Here is an 18,938-nt window from a genome sequence, read left to right as displayed (position 1 = left end):
TCGCATCGAGGCAGGATACACCCTGGACAGAGTGCCAACCCATCGCAGGGCACACACACTCATTCACTCACACACTATGGACAATTTTTCGGAGTACCCGGAGGAAAACCCAGAGGCACGGGGAGAACATGCAAACTCGGCGGAGGCGGGCATCGAACCCCCAACCCTGGAGGTGTGAGCCGAACGTGATAACCACTAAGCCACCATGCCCCCCTACTTGCAGATATTATTATTATTATTATTATTATTATTATTATTATTATTATTATTATTATTATTATTATTCATCCTCAGTCCTCATGTCCTGCTCACCAAAGGCTCTGTATTCTTACTCTGCAGCATGGTTTCAGGTTTTACACCTCCACACTCGGCTCACTTAACAAGAACCCTGTGCCATACAATAGCAAGAAGCTTTCTCTTCAACTAAAGTGCTGTGCTCCAAAATCTTTCACCCTGGAGTGAAGAAAAACTTCCATGACATTTAAAAAAAAACAAAAAACTGCAGGCACGACAAAAGCACAGTGTGTGTGTTTGTGCATGTTTTCAGATGATATACCAATAAACCTGAAGATAATTGTCTGTACCTCTGTAGTAAGGCTTGAAAAGTGAGAGAAAAGAGGTGAGAGTTAAATATAGTATAATGTAATAAATCTGTGTTGCTGTTATTGTAAAATAAGTGACAAGGATGGAGGTAGATTAGGAGCTGTTGCTATAGCAACGCTACAATCTCAGAACAACTGCAATGATATAAAGCTGCGCCACAGTCAGAGCTCCTGGTGTAGAGAATTAATCCACACCTCCTGACCAATCAGATTGCAGAACTCAACAAGGCTGTGCTACAAAACAGGACGTTGAAATAAAACCCTGCAGTTAGCAGAATAACAATAACAGCAATCTATCTGCAGCTGCCCCGGGGGACGGAGAAATAATAAGTCCCACTAATGAAATGGAGTAGTGTTTCCCAGGAGGAGCGGCAGTTTATCACAGGTAAACTCGCATAATCAACATCTGGATTCAGGTAGCTGACGTTTGACACCACACACCAGTACTGAGAGCCACAAATCAATCTGTTCCACTACGAAGCTCTCCCTGTGCACCTCGGTGATGTTAAATATTAAACACACATGTCTGGATATCGCTTGTGTGAAACGTATAGGAGGTAGAATTGAATAAATCTGAGCTACAAGCTGCAATAATTCCAGTTAAAGGGGCAGTAGTCATGTTTATATGATGAACAGATGATTATTGAAGTCATGGCGTCGGGACGAGTGGATTAAACGGAGAACGCTTCTATCCTGCCAGTCATTGCATAGACACACCCAGGATGTCCTTAACTCTACCCACATCGGTCTGAAAGGTTTGTTAGCTAACAGTAATTGATGTATTTGTGTAAAAAAACCAAAATTTGCATTTCGATTGATTTACACATCTGATACGCTCCAAAGTAGATTTCACTCTTAAACTCGACTATCTCTGAGCTGAAAAATCATACAAAACACCAGAAATCTTTTTTTAAATAAAGAGGACAGACCGTTAAACCTGTGTATTAAACACTGAGGACAACTCAGGACCAATTAAGAATAAAATGCAACACTTTACTATAGATTTAGTGTAGATATATAGCTGTAATATATAACTGGCTGAAATCTTGTATTGATGAACTGTTAAGATCTTAAAAGTAATGTGTGTGTGTGTTAATTATTATAGTATAACTGTTGTATTTCTGTCTCATGTCATCCCTGGATCGTTTCTCCTCGATGCCTTAATGAGTCCTGATTCATCTCCGCCGGTTGATTAAAGTCTCTCTCTCTCTTTTTTTTTACGTTAACGATGTCCACTTTTGGTTCTGTTAACTCATCACCTGACCCTTGCCTGTTTTTTCCTCACATTTCTGTGCTGCCTGACATTATAATTGTTACTATTATAGATTTTCCAGCTGCCATTACACCCCGCAGTGTGACTCCTTCATGATGATTAGATTAAAGTACTGGAGAAATAAAAGAAAAGGGAGCTAAGAGCTGAACCCTGAGGCATTCCTCAAGTATAGAAGTATCAGAATATCATAACATCTTGGTAAATAAGAAGAACGTCAAGTGTCCGAACCACTGTTTATAGGTGGTACTCTGTTTGTATATATTCTGTGGTATCAGTGCAGATAAAGCTCTGAAGCCCTGATTTTCTGTCACAGAGTGCGGGCGTTGAGTACGACGCTTGTCACTAAGCTATAATTATGCCTTACTTTAGAGAATATACAGAGAAGTACTGATAGATTCTAGACTCTGTGCATTATTCTTCTAGGAAGCGGGAGGCTATGGGGTTGTGCGGTTCATTCAGGTTATTGACGGTTTCTGTGGCATACAGAGCAAACAGAGGAGCTGTTTTTTTTTTGTTTTGTTTTGTTTTTTTTAATCATGCTGAGCAACAACTACATGAATAATGGAGCTGTGTCAAATCTTTAGCAAAGCCTGAGTACTGAGGGTGTCTGAAACGATGCAATTAGAAGTCAACAAGAAAACATCGCTAAAACTTCCAAGAATGTTTGCCTGGGATATTAACCCCGACATTATCGTTAAAGAAGTTTAGGAAAGTCTGAAGGTTCTACACATCTAGGAAATCCAGAGAGAGTCGAAACATCATCCGAGTCAAGGCATGACAAGGAAAAGGAACACATTGCGTTGAGTTCTGGATACTGACTGGTCAAAAGGTGTTGATTAACTCTCTCTCTCACACACACACACACACACACACACACACACACACACACACACACACACACACACACACACAGTGGTTATGGCTTGTATATTCTTCATTGCTGTATTCATTGTTCTTGAAGCATCAGGGTTCTTTGCATGAGAGGATCCCAGTCTTGTTGTGCTACTGGTCCAGTCTGTTGGTGCAGATCCTCTAAAATGAAGCGCAGGTATGTAGATAAGCTTAATTTAACAGCTGGATGTCTCTGAAAGGCTGTGGTGGTGTGTGTGAGTGTGTTCTGTCTGAGTGGGAGGAGAGTCGTGTATCCAGGTGACTCGTTGATTATGTTTTCACACAGTGCAGACGTGACGAGGCTCAGCGATGCCAGAGGGAAGCCGAACCAATCAGACGCTTCCTGTTGAACAGCACCTGTTGTGACGCTTGTCAGGAACCGTATGCTTTGGCAATGAGCATGCATGATTTCTCACAGCGCTGGATCCCATTCAGGACACCATTCCAAGAGGAGGGCGTCTGGAATCAGAAAATCGCTCACGAGCCAGAAAAATCCCACCAGGTCCTGAAAGTACCTTTAGTCTGCTTTTATATACACCACATTAATATTCATCACTTTAGCATACACCACATTTATTTACATTTCTATAAACTGGTTCATATAAAAAACTGTATCTAAATGTACTGTATATAAATGTAGTCTATATAAATCTAGTTTAGTGTAAACAAATATCTGTAAATAGTATCTGTAGTGTATATAAATATAGTGTACATAAATACAGTGTATATAAATGTAGTGTAGTGTACATAAATGTAGTGCACATAAATGTAGTGTATATAAATGTAGTGTATATAAAATGTAGTGTAGTGTATATAAATGTAGTGTATATAAATGTAGTGTATATAAATGTAGTGTAGTGTATATAAATGTAGTGTATATAAATGTAGTGTAGTGTATATAAATGTAGTGTAGTGTATATAAATGTAGTGTACATAAATGTAGTGTAGTGTATATAGATGTAGTGTACATAAATGTAGTGTAGTGTACATAAATGTAGTGTAGTGTACATAAATGTAGTGTAGTGTACATAAATGTAGTGTACATAAATGTAGGGTAGTGTACATAAATGTAGTGTATATAAATGTAGTGTAGTGTACATAAATGTAGTGTACATAATTGTAGTGTATATAAATGTAGTGTACATAAATTTAGTGTACATAAATGTAGTGTAGTGTATATAAATGTAGTGTAGTGTATATAAATGTAGTGTACATAAATGTAGTGTATATAAATGTAGTGTAGTGTACATAAATGTAGTGTACATAAATGTAGTGTATATAAATGTAGTGTAGTGTACATAAATGTAGTGTATATAAATGTAGTGTAGTGTACATAAATGTAGTGTATATAAATGTAGTTTACATAAATGTAGTGCAGTGTACATAAATGTAGTGTATATAAATGTAGTGTATATAAATGTAGTGTAGTGTACATAAATGTAGTGTAGTGTACATAAATGTAGTGTACATAAATGTAGTTTATAAATGTAGTGTATATAAATGTAGTGTATATAAATGTAGTGTAGTGTACATAAATGTAGTGTACATAAATGTAGTGTACATAAATGTAGTGCAGTGTACATAAATGTAGTGTATATAAATGTAGTGTAGTGTACATAAATGTAGTGTATATAAATGTAGTGTAGTGTACATAAATGTAGTGTAGTGTACATAAATGTAGTGTAGTGTACATAAATGTAGTGTACATAAATGTAGTGTACATAAATGTAGTGTACATAAATGTAGTGTAGTGTACATAAATGTAGTGTAGTGTACATAAATGTAGTGTATATAAATGTAGTGTAGTGTATATAAATGTAGTTTACATAAATGTAGTGCAGTGTATATAAATGTAGTGTACATAAATGTAGTGTATATAAATGTAGTGTAGTGTATATAAATGTAGTGTATATAAATGTAGTGTAGTGTATATAAATGTAGTGTATATAAATGTAGTGTAGTGTACATAAATGTAGTGTATATAAATGTAGTGTAGTGTATATAAATGTAGTGTACATAAATGTAGTGTATATAAATGTAGTGTACAAAAATGTAGTTTAGTGTATATAAATGTAGTGTATATAAATGTAGTGTAGTGTATATAAATGTAGTGTAGTGTATATAAATGTAGTGTACATAAATGTAGTGTATATAAATGTAGTGTAGTGTATATAAATGTAGTGTACATAAATGTAGTGTAGTGTACATAAATGTAGTGTATATAAATGTAGTGTAGTGTACATAAATGTAGTGTATATAAATGTAGTGTAGTGTATATAAATGTAGTGTAGTGTACATAAATGTAGTGTATATAAATGTAGTGTAGTGTACATAAATGTAGTGTATATAAATGTAGTGTATATAAATGTAGTGTACAAAAATGTAGTTTAGTGTACATAAATGTAGTGTATATAAATGTAGTGTATATAAATGTAGTGTAGTGTATATAAATGTAGTGTACATAAATGTAGTGTATATAAATGTAGTGTAGTGTATATAAATGTAGTGTACATAAATGTAGTGTAGTGTACATAAATGTAGTGTATATAAATGTAGTGTAGTGTACATAAATGTAGTGTATATAAATGTAGTGTAGTGTATATAAATGTAGTGTAGTGTACATAAATGTAGTGTACATAAATGTAGTGTATATAAATGTAGTGTAGTGTACATAAATGTAGTGTATATAAATGTAGTGTAGTGTACATAAATGTAGTGTAGTGTACAAAAATGTAGTTTAGTGTACATAAATGTAGTGTATATAAATGTAGTGTATATAAATGTAGTGTAGTGTATATAAATGTAGTGTACATAAATGTAGTGTATATAAATGTAGTGTAGTGTATATAAATGTAGTGTACATAAATGTAGTGTAGTGTACATAAATGTAGTGTATATAAATGTAGTGTAGTGTACATAAATGTAGTGTATATAAATGTAGTGTAGTGTATATAAATGTAGTGTAGTTTACATAAATGTAGTGTAGTGTACATAAATGTAGTGTAGTGTACATAAATGAAGTGTACATAAATGAAGTGTACATAAATGTAGTGTACATAAATGTAGTGTAGTGTATATAAATGTAGTGTAGTGTACATAAATGAAGTGTACATAAATGTAGTGTACATAAATGTAGTGTAGTGTACATAAATGTAGTGTACATAAATGTAGTGTACATAAATGTAGTGTACATAAACACTACATATACACACAGCGTACTTTAGAAATCTCACTGTAAATACTATCAGTGAAAAACAGCAGTGAATTCTGAGGACCAGCTGCAGCTGTGAGGTGTCCATCAGTGAGGAGCAGAAACAAAGCACTTCCTGATTTCATTCATCAGCTTCAGAACTGTAGATTAGATGTCATTAGAGTTGACAGGAAGAATAATCCCACACACACAGGCAGAGAGACAGACAGACAGACAGACCTGTCCTCTGATAATAATAATCATTCCCGTTCCTGTTAATATGATGGAATAATATTCCTCAGAAGGATCCAGCACTCAGATGTGCTACAGCTGATGAAAGCTGTGGAGAAACTTAACGCTCAGTTTTCAATAAGCAGAGGATTGGGCAGGAAATGAGATTATTATCTCCAGTGTAGATAGCATGCTAAGTGCTGTGTGAGTTACGCTGTAGCCATGACACAGAACCCAAACACACTTCAGCTGGAGTACAGGATTTTATAAACACTTATACTGCAGGGTGTTTTATCAATAACGATCCTGTACTCGTCTCATATCCATACAACTAACATATGCCCCACCCCTGGGGGCGTGTCTTACTCTACAGCAGCAGACTGTTACATCTATACACACACGCGCACACACACACGCGCACACACACTGTTCACGTTTCAGACTGAAAATAAATGTTAAGTTTATTCATGTGGGAGATGGTGAAGGATTCGTGACTTCTCACTGACTGGTGGAGAGTTTCTTACACACACACACACACAAACACACACACACACACACACACACACACACACACACACACACACACACACACACACACACACACACACAGTGTCTCATCCATCATCTAAGATTAAAATCCTGGTTAAAGTGGAAAAGGCCTGGGTGAGTGAGTGACTGAGTGAGTGAGTGAGAGAGAGAAATCCTCTGGGTCTAAACTCTTCCCTCTTCTCTATAGAAGTTACTAAAGCCCCCTTTCCACCAATAAGAACCGGTTTGCCTTTCCATGGGCTAGCGAGCCATCACAGAGCCGAGTGTTACGTCACTGTATAAAACAACGTTATACAGCAAACACAAGCACAACATCAACAATGGCGGATGTCGCTTCACTGTTAATGCTCATGGCTTTGCGAACTTACATTGGCATCCAAATGCGACGAATCCTGATTTAAAATGATTTTAAAATGGTGCTAACAACGTTCTCTTTTGTCTTGTTGGTCACACACACACACACACACACGTACTTTTCCTGGTTCAGAGCTGGTGCTTTGGAAAAGAAAGTAGTGATTTTAAATTAGGCTCCGAACCAGCACTCTAAGGTAATGCCCCTTTTCCCCCCCGAGGCAGTTCGAGTGCAGGTTCGGAGCCTAATTTAGAACCAGTTCTTTCTGTTTCGACCGCCAAAGCACCGGCTCTGAACCAGGAAAAGTGGTTCTTAAGTAGCACCAAAACGTTGCTGGTCTAGACTTAAGAACCGCTTGCATTAACAATAAAACAACATCCGCCATTGTTGTTGTGTTTGTGTTTGCCGCTGCTGCGCTAACGTTGCTGGGACACGTGACACGTATACAGTGACGTCACACTCGGCGCTGTGATGGCTCTCTAGCCGGTGGAAAGGCAAACCGGTTCTTAGAAGGTTCTCCAGTGGAACCAACTTTGAACCAGCACTAGCGCTAGCTCTGAACCAGCACCCGGTTCTTTCCGGTGGAAAAGAGGCATCAGGCCACGTTCACACTGCAAGTCTTAATGCTCAATTCGGATATTTTGCTCGGATCTGATTTTTTTTGTTTGGCTGTTCACATTACCTTTTAAAATGTGACCTATATCAGATACCAGTGTGAACCGTTTGCTGTTGCATGCACAAACGAACAATAACAATGACGTCACACGCGGCACGCCGTCACACTAAAAAGTTGGCGACGTTACGGAGGAAGTATTGTATCATCTGGTGCAAGCAAACATTTCATGTAACGCTATAACGTGATGTATTCAATGCAAACATTATGAGCTGGTTCACGTAACCACTTTATATAACACTCTTAACACACACACACGTTACCAGTCACGTTTGTGTCATGTTTTCGCCGGCACAAAAAAAAAAAGGAAAAGAAAAGAAAAAAGCATACAGTAATTGTGACGAATGTCGATGTAGATTGACGTAAAAGTCGCATCAAATCCGCCTCGGCTGTTCACGTTCATCGGATCAAATCAGATTTGGGTCTGATTCAGGACCACATATGGAAGTGGCCCAGATTTGAGTGTTCACATTACTCCTGAAGAAGTCTGACCTGGTCACATGACCCCCAAAAAAATTGGGATTTGGGCCACTTTTACCTGCAGTGTGAACGGGGCCAAAGTGCCGCTGTGGAAATGGGGCATAAGACAATGCCAGGTGTGTTGAGTCACAATGGGGGCGTGGTCAAGCTTAAATGCCATTGGCTGTTCAAACACCAACACTTTCTATTTTCTATCTGTTATTAATTATATCATTTTAACTTTAAGCTGTGACTTTATGAAAGAAAAAAAAAAAAAACATCCCACATCATTTCGATTTACCAGGAGAGGAGAGAAATGTCCGGACTTGTCACTGCAGCGTTCTCATTAACGCAAGCGAATCTCAATCCTCAGAGCTCAGAAGTTTATTTATTTATTCATATATTTTTTTTTAGTTATTCTCAGAACTCAGGAATGCCACAAGGGAAGAAAGACAAAAGGTCAGCGTTGGGTTTGTGGAAGCTGACCAGACAGCGGTGGGAGAGGAGCTCACGTGTGTCTGAGGCCGACATGAAGCACTTCGTTTCAGAGGAAATGAAGGAGGGAAAGAGACGTGGCTGAGAGATGCGGCGCTGCTTTATTATTCAGAGCTGAAGTGCTGTTTTTCTCAGAGTGGCACAGATAAGGGTAAAAAGAAGACATGCAAAAGTGACCTTTACTAATATCGATCACGTCAGATTACTCCAGCGCTCTCTCTCTCTCTCTCTCTCTCGCTCCCTCACATTCACAGAAATGTCTCTATATGCTCCATGTATAACATTTATAATGGCATCGTCATTATTATAATCGCCGTGTTGAACATAATTGCTGAAACACGCCATTCGGAAAACCTCTGAAAAAAGAAAAAAAAAAAAAAAACAGCTCGCTCACGTGTCAAACTAGACGTTATACAGGTCACAAAAAAAAAGTGACAAACGTGTGCCAGCATTCGGCGCTGTCAGATCTTGCATTCTGATTGGTTACAAGACGTCGATTCATTTTCTGGATCAGCAGCTCCGACACTAGTGCAGCTTTATATCTATGCGCTACCGTTTCCATAGCAACAGCTCAGTCACAGGTGTTATACTCGGTTATAATAAAAAAATAAAAATAAAAAAACGTGTGTAATAATTTAAGACATTATGTAACGTGTGAAGAAATGAGTCTCCAGTGTCAGAGCTATATATGGAACCTGAAGGGGAGGGGACGTCTTGGCCTAATGGTTAGAGAGTCTGACTCGTAACCCGAAGGTTCTGGGATCGAGTCTCGGGCCGGCAATACGACTGAGGTGCCCTTGAGGAAGGCACTGAACCCCCCCAACTGCTCCCCGGTGTGTGTGTGTGTGTGTGTGTGTGGCTGGCTTAAACGCAGAGAACAAATGTCACGTCACTGAAGTAACACCCTGGAGAAGAAGCTCAGTAACGTGGTGATCACATCATCACATGACTCCTACAGGGCGTGGCGGTGATGATGACATACCTGTACTGTATGGTCTCTGACGTGGTGGAGGCTCGCAGCTTCGTCATCAGGATGCGCACGATGTTGAACAGGAACACAAAGTTTATCTATAGAAGATATATCACACGCACACATATTATAATCTATTCTTCCGATATATTTTATAATATAGTGGATACTAAAATATTACAAATATATATCCAATATAATAAAAACACTTCAGTCCTAATGAAAGTGATGTATCCTCACAGCCGCGGTTGGGTTACAAAGGAAAGGAAAAGTTACTGAAATACAAGGGGAAAACACTCACACACTACAGACAATTTTCCAGAGATGTCAATCAACCTACCATGCATGTCTTTGGACCGGGGGAGGAAACCGGAGTACCCGGAGGAAACCCCCGAGGCACGGGGAGAACATGCAAACTCCACACACACAAGGCGGAGTCGGGAATCGAACCCCGAACCGAACGTGCTAACCACAAAGCCACCGTGCAACCCCCCATTATTATTATTATTATTATTATTATTATTATTATTATTATTATTATTATTATTATTAATTGTTTCTGTTCTGTAAAGCTGCTTTGAGACAATACACATTGTTAAATTTGAATTATTATCATTATTATCATTATTATCAATAATAATGATAATAATAATAATAATAATAATAATAATAATAATAAAACAGATCTTATTAAAAAAATTTATGTTTGTGATGCGTTTCATTAATTTAATCTATTTTAACGCTTGACTTATTCACTCATCTTCAGCTGCATCTTTGTGCGACTTCATAATTGGACACTTCACACTGACTCACTGCAGCTTCATCTCCCTGTTTGCCTATAAAGTAAACACACACAAACACACACACACACACACACACACACACACACACACACACACACACACACACACACACACACAGACACAGACAAGCACATACAAACACACACATACACACAAGCACATACAAACACACACACACACACACACACAAACACACGCACGCACACACACACACACATATACACACATGCACATACAAACACACACACACACGCGCACATACAAGCACACACACACATACACACGTACACATACAAGCACACACACACATACACACGTACACATACAAGCACACACAAACATACACACGTACACATACACGCACATACAAACACACACACACACACACACACACACACACACACACACACACACGCACGCTCGCTCTCAGGAGGATAAAAGAAAAATCTATAGACGCCGTCGAGTTCAGCAGAAAGCGTTAATGCGCGTGAGGAACAAACCGAGCTCATAATCACGGCGAGTCTCGAGCGCTCACGGCCGCACGAGCGTAATTACAGCACATCAGCAGCAGCTGCAGCTTCACCTGCAAGTTTTTTACAATGATTTCTAATGAAAAGCTCCGTGCTACTCACCAGCAGAACAACAATTACAGGACCCTGATAAATGTAGTCCATGTACTTTCCTGGTTCTTTCCCAAACCAGCACCTTGGATTAAAGCGAAGATAAAAATAATAAAACACGTCAGATTATTTTACACCCAAAAGTATTCTGTTAAACTGTCAGCAATGACGTAATAATATCTTCTCATTTATAATGTACACTTCAGCTCCCAGTCATCATGTAAATATTTAAGAAAAACAAACTGATAATAAACAGTAACAGTAGCAACAGTTTTATTAGTTAATTTTGATTCCCTTTAATTTACTTTAAGCTATAACAATGACCTCATCGATCAGTAGCACAACGATGAAGGAAATAAAGAAACGTCACAAGAGAAATTGTCGAACGAAGCTGACCGCAAAAGTGGCTAATCCTCCTGGAACAGTTCTTCTTTAATTCCTTAGTTGTTTAATCGACTTATTTATAGCTTGCTAACCACTGGACTTAAGCTAGCCAGCATTTCATCATTAATAACATCAATCTTTCTATATAATAAGATTTCTATAAAAAAAAAAAAAAGATTTCAGTAGCAGTAGTTTTACTGTCAAAAGTCAAAAAACACACTCAGTTATTATACAGAGTATACAGTATAACCATAAATAAGTGTTAGCCATCGTTAAACATTAAACGCTAATACCAATATAAATAGTCACAGCAGGTTCAAGCTAGCAAGCGTAGCGTACTGTAGATGTGTGATGTCACAGGAAGGCGGCAAATCGATGACTTCTTATTCGGTCTCTGACACACAGCTCTACTGAATTCTTTGTGAACATTTAGTGTTTTATGCGGAGATCTGTTTATCCTCAGATGTACAGAAGTGCACTCACTGTTCGTTTTCGTTGTACAGCTTCCCGACGGCCCACGCGATGATGATCGGACACGGGATACCTGGAAGAAAATATGGAGAGCAGATTAGCGTAGTAGCGAAGTTGTTCACCAGCATAGCGGAGGCTACAGTCTTTAATAAACATTAGATAATGGTTAGCTTTTATTAGCCATGTACGCACACTTCAACACTTCCTGAAGGTCAGCGCTAATCACCTGAGATGGTAATAAACCATACTGTTTCTTCACTGAAACTCAAGCCTTCCTTCATAGATATCTAATATGTATAATGATAAACCAGCAGACAGACTCTACAGAGACAGCCCTTTTGGATGTCTCTGAGAAGCTACATACTGCTAGATCAGCCAAACTATCATCTGTCCTTATCCTCCTTGACCTTTCAGCAGCGTTTGATACGGTCAACCACAAGACTCTCTTATCCTCCCTCAAGAGTCTTGGGATTTGCGGATCAGCTTGGGAATGGTTTGCCTCCTACCTGGAAGGACGCTCATATCAAGTAACATGGAGGGGAGTGACATCTGCTCCACGCAGACTCTCCACTGGCATCCCACAGGGCTCAGTACTTGGTCCTCTTCTTTTCTCCCTGTATACTCACTCTCTTGGTGAAGTTATTTCATCACATGGGTTCTCTTACCACTGCTATGCTGACGATACACAACTTATCTTCTCTTTCCCACCCTCAGATGCCACAGCTTCTGACCGGATCTCAGCATGTCTGGCAGAAATTTCATCATGGATGACTGCTCATCAGTTAAAGCTCAATCCTAGCAAAACTGAACTGCTGTTCATCCCAGGTGATTCATCCCCAGGTCACGATCTTGCTATATCCTTGCACAACGATCTGATCTCGCCTTCAGCCACAGCTCGCAACCTTGGGGTAACCATGGACAATCAACTGTCCTTTTCCTCTCATGTTGCAAATGTGACTCGCTCATGTCGGTTTCTTCTCTACAACATTAGAAGGATTCGGCCATTTTTGTCCACACAGACTGCCCAGGTACTTGTTCAGTCTCTTGTCATTTCTAGACTGGATTACTGCAATGCACTGCTGGCAGGTCTACCTATGAACGCAACCCGTCCTCTGCAAATGATCCAAAATGCAGCTGCCCGGCTTGTTTTCAACCTGCCAAAGTTCTCGCATACCACCCCGCTGCTGCGATCCCTCCACTGGCTTCCGGTAGCTGCACGCATCCGGTTCAAAACACTGATGCTGGCCTACAAAGCCAAAAATGGACCAGCCCCATCTTACCTCAAAGCCCTCATCATTCCTCGCACTGCACCCCGTAACCTCCGATCTACCAGCACTGCTCGACTGGTTCCACCATCTCTCAGGGTAAGAGGCAAGTATACTACAAGACTCTTCTCTGTACTGGCACCAAGGTGGTGGAATGAACTTCCCATAGAGGTCCGGACAGCCGAGTCACTGGCTATTTTCAAGCGGCGGTTGAAGACCTACTTATTCAGGAAGCACTTCAACTAGCACTTCTTTCCTTATCCTTTGCATTTAAAAAAAAAAAAAAAAAAAAAAAAAAAAAAACCTTGACACTTTTTCATTGTAACTTTGAACAAATGTTTTAAACTCGTGGTATCTTAAGTATGTAACCTAGTGAACCAGCATTAATGTATTCAATGTTAGAGATTTAAGCACTTATGTACGTCGCTCTGGATAAGGGCGTCTGCCAAATGCTGTAAATGTAAATGTAAATGTAAATGAAGCGATTTATATTGTGTCCTCTGTGTTGCTAGTTAGCATGGCAGTTTCTTCGCCATAGAGGTACAAGCAGCTGCTTAGGACCCTCTCACAAGACTACCATGGGGTGCCATTATTTTTAAAATAGACATGCAAAAAAGCACACTTCACTACTATTTATGTGCCAGGCAGTAACAGGGCGCCCCTAGTGGTGTGAAAAGAATAGTCAGTGGCAGATAGGTATTAAAAATAAGTAAAAATCATCATTAACGTCACAAAGAAGCAGCAACCCGTGTCTAGCAAAAAAGCTAGTGGTTAGCTAGCTAAAATCTAGAGTAAGAAATAGCAAACCACATGTCTAATGTAAGCGAAAAAGCTAGCAGCTAGCTAGCTAAAATCTAGAGTAAGAAATAGCAAACCACGTGTATAGTGTAAGTGAAAAGCTAGCAGCTAGCTAGCTAGCTAAAATCTAGAGTAAGAAATAGCAAACCACGTGTATAGTGTAAGTGAAAAGCTAGCAGCTAGCTAGCTAGCTAAAATCTAGAGTAAGAAATAGCAACCCACATGTCTAATGTAAGCGAAAAAGCTAGCGGCTAGCTAGCTAGCTAAAATCTAGAGTAAGAAATTTTAGGCTAACGCTTGTTAACTTGTTAGCTTGATGCTGCTAGCAGACTTTTAGCAACTCGGATGCTCACATCCACCAAAGAAGCCACCTCTCACATGCTAGCTAGCTTAATGGGCTAAAGGTTGTTTTAAAATGGACATTTTTTAGTTATTAATTTTAGAATTGAGTGTTTAGAGATTTAATGCCTTGTGTATGTGGCAGAGGTGGGAATAAGTCACATGAGTCACGGATGTCAAGTCAAAGTCAAGTCGAGTCTTTTTTTAATATTTGTCAAGCAAGTCTTAAGTCTGACTCGAGTCAAGTCATCTCTGGTATGTGGGACATTTATTTCGTTTTCATTCGGTTCATTCTTACATATAAAATATAACTGGTGTGTGTGTGTGTGTGTGTTTGTGTGTGTGTGTGTGTGTGTGTGTGAGGCGGATCTTCCAGGAGGATGGGGGATCTCTGTCCATAGGGATCAAGATATGCCGAGCTCTCGCACCTCAGCAGTGAGGAGTCACACTATTAATGGCATCTTTTCTCTCATGATAACATAACCTTATTTTTTTCATCTGCTTTATCCTCGGCTATACAATTAAAGCTATAGACATATAAAGATATAGAAAGATGAGAATCATAGAGAAAATGGTAAGATAGAAATATGAGATAGTGGTAGATAGATGAAATAGATAAAGGTAGAGACAAAGACATGAGAGATAGCGGGTAATAGAAATAATCGTGAAATAATGGTAAAGACAATGATGAGATAGTCGTAGATAGAAGAAACAGTGGTAGATAGGAATGTGAGATAATGGGAGATACAAATATGAGATAGTGGTAGACAGATGAAATAGATAAAGGTAGAGACAAAGACATGAGAGATAGAGGTAATAGAAATAATCGTGAAATAATGGTAAAGACGATGATGAGATAGTCGTAGATAGAAGAAACAGTGGTAGATAGGAATGTGAGATAATGGGAGATAGGAATGTGAGATAATGGTAGATAAAAATATGAGATAGTGGTAGATATAGGTATAAATAAAATAGCAGTAAATGAGGAATATGCAAATGGAATAAGATTAAATAGATAAAAGATGAGATAGTGCTAGATAGAAAGGATAAAAAAAGTTAACTGGCATGTAAACAGGCATGAAACATGATGAAATGCTAAAGAAAACTGCCACCTCCTCCTGGGGGTCAGTAGAGAGAGGGATAATAAATCATTAGAGTGTACAGGAGTAAAGACACACAGTACCTACAGTGTGTTTACAGCAGGTTCAGTGTGAGTAAAGACTTCACAGTGAACGAATGGAAAATCTCCTACACACACAATAGCATTTCAGAACCTCCATTTAGTGTCTCATGGCTTTGAAAGGTTGTGTACTGTACATGAGCACTTCCCCCAGAACCCTGATATGCTGTCTATATACTGTACAATGTCCGCGCCGCATCAGATGCTAATCCACACGCTGCTGAATCCTCACGCTAACCTTCTATTAGATTTATTTCAACATTCACCAGCTTCTCTTTCAGACAAGATCATATCAGTCTATTTATCCTTTGCTTTAGTTTATGCTTCTTACAGCACAGTGTGTATTAACTGGCATGCGAGCTTGTGTTTCTGCATTCATACACACTTTCAGTCAGGTAGAAGTTCTCGTTCCCGAAAGTGTGTGTGTGTGTGTCCTGAGTCACTAAAGCGGTCACGTTTTACAGCTAAAGCACTTAATTTCCTTCTAAGAACCCAATTTTCTTTCGGAGGAATCGAGCTTTATACCAATCTCTCCCTCGTTATCGATCCAGTCACGGCACCTCACGGGAAGCATCCAATTACCGGCCAACGTGTCAAACTGTGACCGAAAAGGTTGAATTTATCATAACGTGAACCATTCATCCTGGAAAAACCACCTGCAATTTTGAGGAACAGATACCTGAGGAAATACAGAGAATCGCTCTGAGTGCAGAGGGAAAGGCGGAGATCAGGTCTGATCACTATCATCAACACAAACACATAGCGGCAGCTCCACAACATCGCTAACATCACAAACATTGCTAACATCAATCTCAGCGCAGCTCGGGTCACTGGTACGTCATATAGCGCACTACAAGCCTAGTAACTTCAGCAAAACATGCACAACAGGAAAGGGGTTGTTGTTGTTCTTCTTCTTTCTGATGCAACCCTTCCCACTGGGACCGGCACTGAGATTTAACTCTTCAGTGGCTGGATAGGTTTCCTGCCCAGGAATCTAGCACAGTCCATGGAAAGAAGAACACATGATCCTACCCCTGGACGACCAGGACACAGGCTTCTTCAGCTCATCTCCATGATTCCATCCATCTTGACTAGAGTTTTATCTCCAGCTGAGAAGAAGCCGTCCTGTTTTATCCATCCTACCTCGATCTCATCAGATCTTTCATCTAGCCATCCCACTCCCAGACATGTGAAGAACAGGCACCTTCAGGGAGTCACCAGTACTGTCCAGATGTTCCTGCAGCTGCTGTGATGGTGCTGTAGGTCTTTTAGCAGCCGCTCTTCTAGACCTTCAGTCTCTGTTGGAGCCACATCATGTTCTTGGTCAATGTCACTGTGCTGCTCCGGTTTCTCTACTTGGTGAAGATGAACATCTCAGAGTTTCATGGTCCATCTAGTGCTTGGGAATTTCTTCTGCCTCTCTCTCTCTCTCCTGATCGGTTCTCAGTGAGATCCTGTACTGTACGTACTTCAGCAGTCGGATGAAACCAGGAAGATGTGAAGCAGCTGATGATGGCTGGACGATGATTAGTTCAACCGGAGCACACGTGATGAACAGACAGCGATGAAGTGATTGATGAAAAACAGAGTCTTCTTGGTTTACTACTTCAGCTCTCTGATGTAAAAAAAAAAAAGTTCCTGAAATAAATCACTGAAAAGTTTTGAGTTTTTTTTTTTTTTCTGTCATTGTTGCTCGGTCGCTTATCACATCCTGTCTTATCTTTTGTCCTCTGAGCTCAGTGTTAGTTTAGATGATGAGATGTTTATATCTTTCAGGTCTGACTGCATATTTACTTTACTTGTGGTGATTAGCTCACTCGCTAACGGCACCGGCAGCAAATTGGATTTCATCTGACGTGAAGAGACGAATAATCCTGCTGCAGGGAAAAAAAACAAAAACTGGAAACTAAAGACACGGTGGAAATGAGAACGTGTGTGTGTGTGTGTGTGTGTGTGTATTATAAACAGCTCAGTGTCACATAGAAGTAATTGTGTGCTACAGTCGTCACCTTTGCCAAATAAACTATCTATCATCTCTCTCTCTCTCTCTCTCTCTCTCTCTCTCTCTCTCTCTCTCCATTTCTCCATGTCTTTCTGAAGTATCTGTCAGCGCTGTTCTCTCTGTGTGTGTGTGTGTGTGTGTGTGTGTGTGTGTGTGTGTGTGTGGAGGAGTGTGTCACGCCTGACTCAACAGCACAGACTGTGACAGACAGAGCATTAAATATCCATGCTGTAATAAATATAAAGCACTGAAACTCATTAAGCACGACGAGGTCACTTCCTGTTACACGCTTCTTTTTACATTACTTCTAACAATGACGAGATGATGTTACTGTATTCCTGTAGAGAGGAAAATACAGACTGTATTAAATACAGACATTAAAACTGCAAAACACTTCCACAGATCTCATTAAATATCCCGTGTCTTAAACTGACTTTCCATGTTTTTAGTTTTTCCCATTAAAGACGTCGTTTCGTGCTGCATACAGGACAAGGGTGTTGTGTGTGTGTTGTGAATGTGTGTGTGTGTGTGTGTTGTGTACGTGTTCCATGTATGTGTGTAAGTGTTGTTTGTGTGTATGTGTGTAAGTGTTTTGTGTGTGTGTGTGTAAGTGTTGTGTGTGTGTGTATGTGTGTAAGTGTTGTGTGTGTGTGAATGTAAGTGTTGTATGTGTGTGTATGTGTGCAAGTGTTGTTTGTGTGTGTATGTGTGCAAGTGTTTGTGTGTAAGTGTTGTGTGTGTGTGAATGTGTGTAAGTGTTGTGTGTGTGTGTGTGTATGTGTGCAAGTGTTGTTTGTGTGTATGGTTGTGTGTGTGTGAATGTGTGTAAGTGTTGTGTGTGTGTGTGTGTGTGAATGTGTGTAAGTGTTGTATGTGTGTAAGTGTTGTGTGTGTGTATATGTATAAGTGTTGAGTGTGTGTAAGTGCTGTGTGTGTGTGTAAGTACTGTGTGGTGTGTTTGTTCGTGTGTGTGTGTGTGTGCAAGTGCTGTGTGTGTGTGTGTATGTGTGTGTGTGTGTAAGTTCTGTGTGGTGTGTTTGTTTGTGTGTGTGTGTGTGTGTGTGTGTGTGTGTGCAAGTGCTGTGTGTGTGTGTGTATGTGTGTGTGTGTGTGTGTGTAAGTACTGTGTGGTGTGTTTGTTCGTGTGTGTGTGTGTGCAAGTGCTGTGTGTGTGTGTGTGTGTGTGTGTGTGTGTGTAAGTTCTGTGTAGTGTGTTTGTTTGTTTGTGTGTGTGTGCGTGTGTGTGTGTGTGTGTGCAAGTGCTGTGTGTGTGTGTATGTGTGTGTGTGTGTAAGTACTGTGTGGTGTGTTTGTGTGCAAGTGCTGTGTGTGTGTGTGTGTGTGTGTGTGTGTGTGTGTGTGTGTGTGTGTGTGTGTGTGTGTGCAAGTGC

At 39.7% G+C, this 18,938-nt stretch overlaps 1 protein-coding gene across 2 annotated transcripts in view; it reads right to left on the bottom strand.

Annotated features, from left to right (window-relative positions):
* The window catches only part of LOC113634995 (corticotropin-releasing factor receptor 2), a 65,064-nt gene that overhangs the window by 9,566 nt on the left and 36,560 nt on the right, over window positions 1-18,938 (bottom strand). For both annotated transcript variants that reach the window (XM_047816588.1, XM_027134220.2), the window contains exons 7-9: window positions 11,976-12,036; window positions 11,121-11,193; window positions 9,698-9,783 (exon numbers count right to left, since the gene is read on the bottom strand). In XM_047816588.1, the coding sequence (XP_047672544.1) occupies window positions 9,698-9,783; window positions 11,121-11,193; window positions 11,976-12,036 (220 nt within the window). The remainder of the gene's footprint in view (window positions 1-9,697; window positions 9,784-11,120; window positions 11,194-11,975; window positions 12,037-18,938) is intronic.

The sequence above is a fragment of the Tachysurus fulvidraco genome, chromosome 1 (genome assembly GCF_022655615.1).
Source record: "Tachysurus fulvidraco isolate hzauxx_2018 chromosome 1, HZAU_PFXX_2.0, whole genome shotgun sequence".
Classification (NCBI taxonomy): domain Eukaryota; kingdom Metazoa; phylum Chordata; class Actinopteri; order Siluriformes; family Bagridae; genus Tachysurus; species Tachysurus fulvidraco.
Note: the sequence above shows the minus strand (reverse complement) of the source record. Positions and strands in the feature narration are given on the sequence as shown.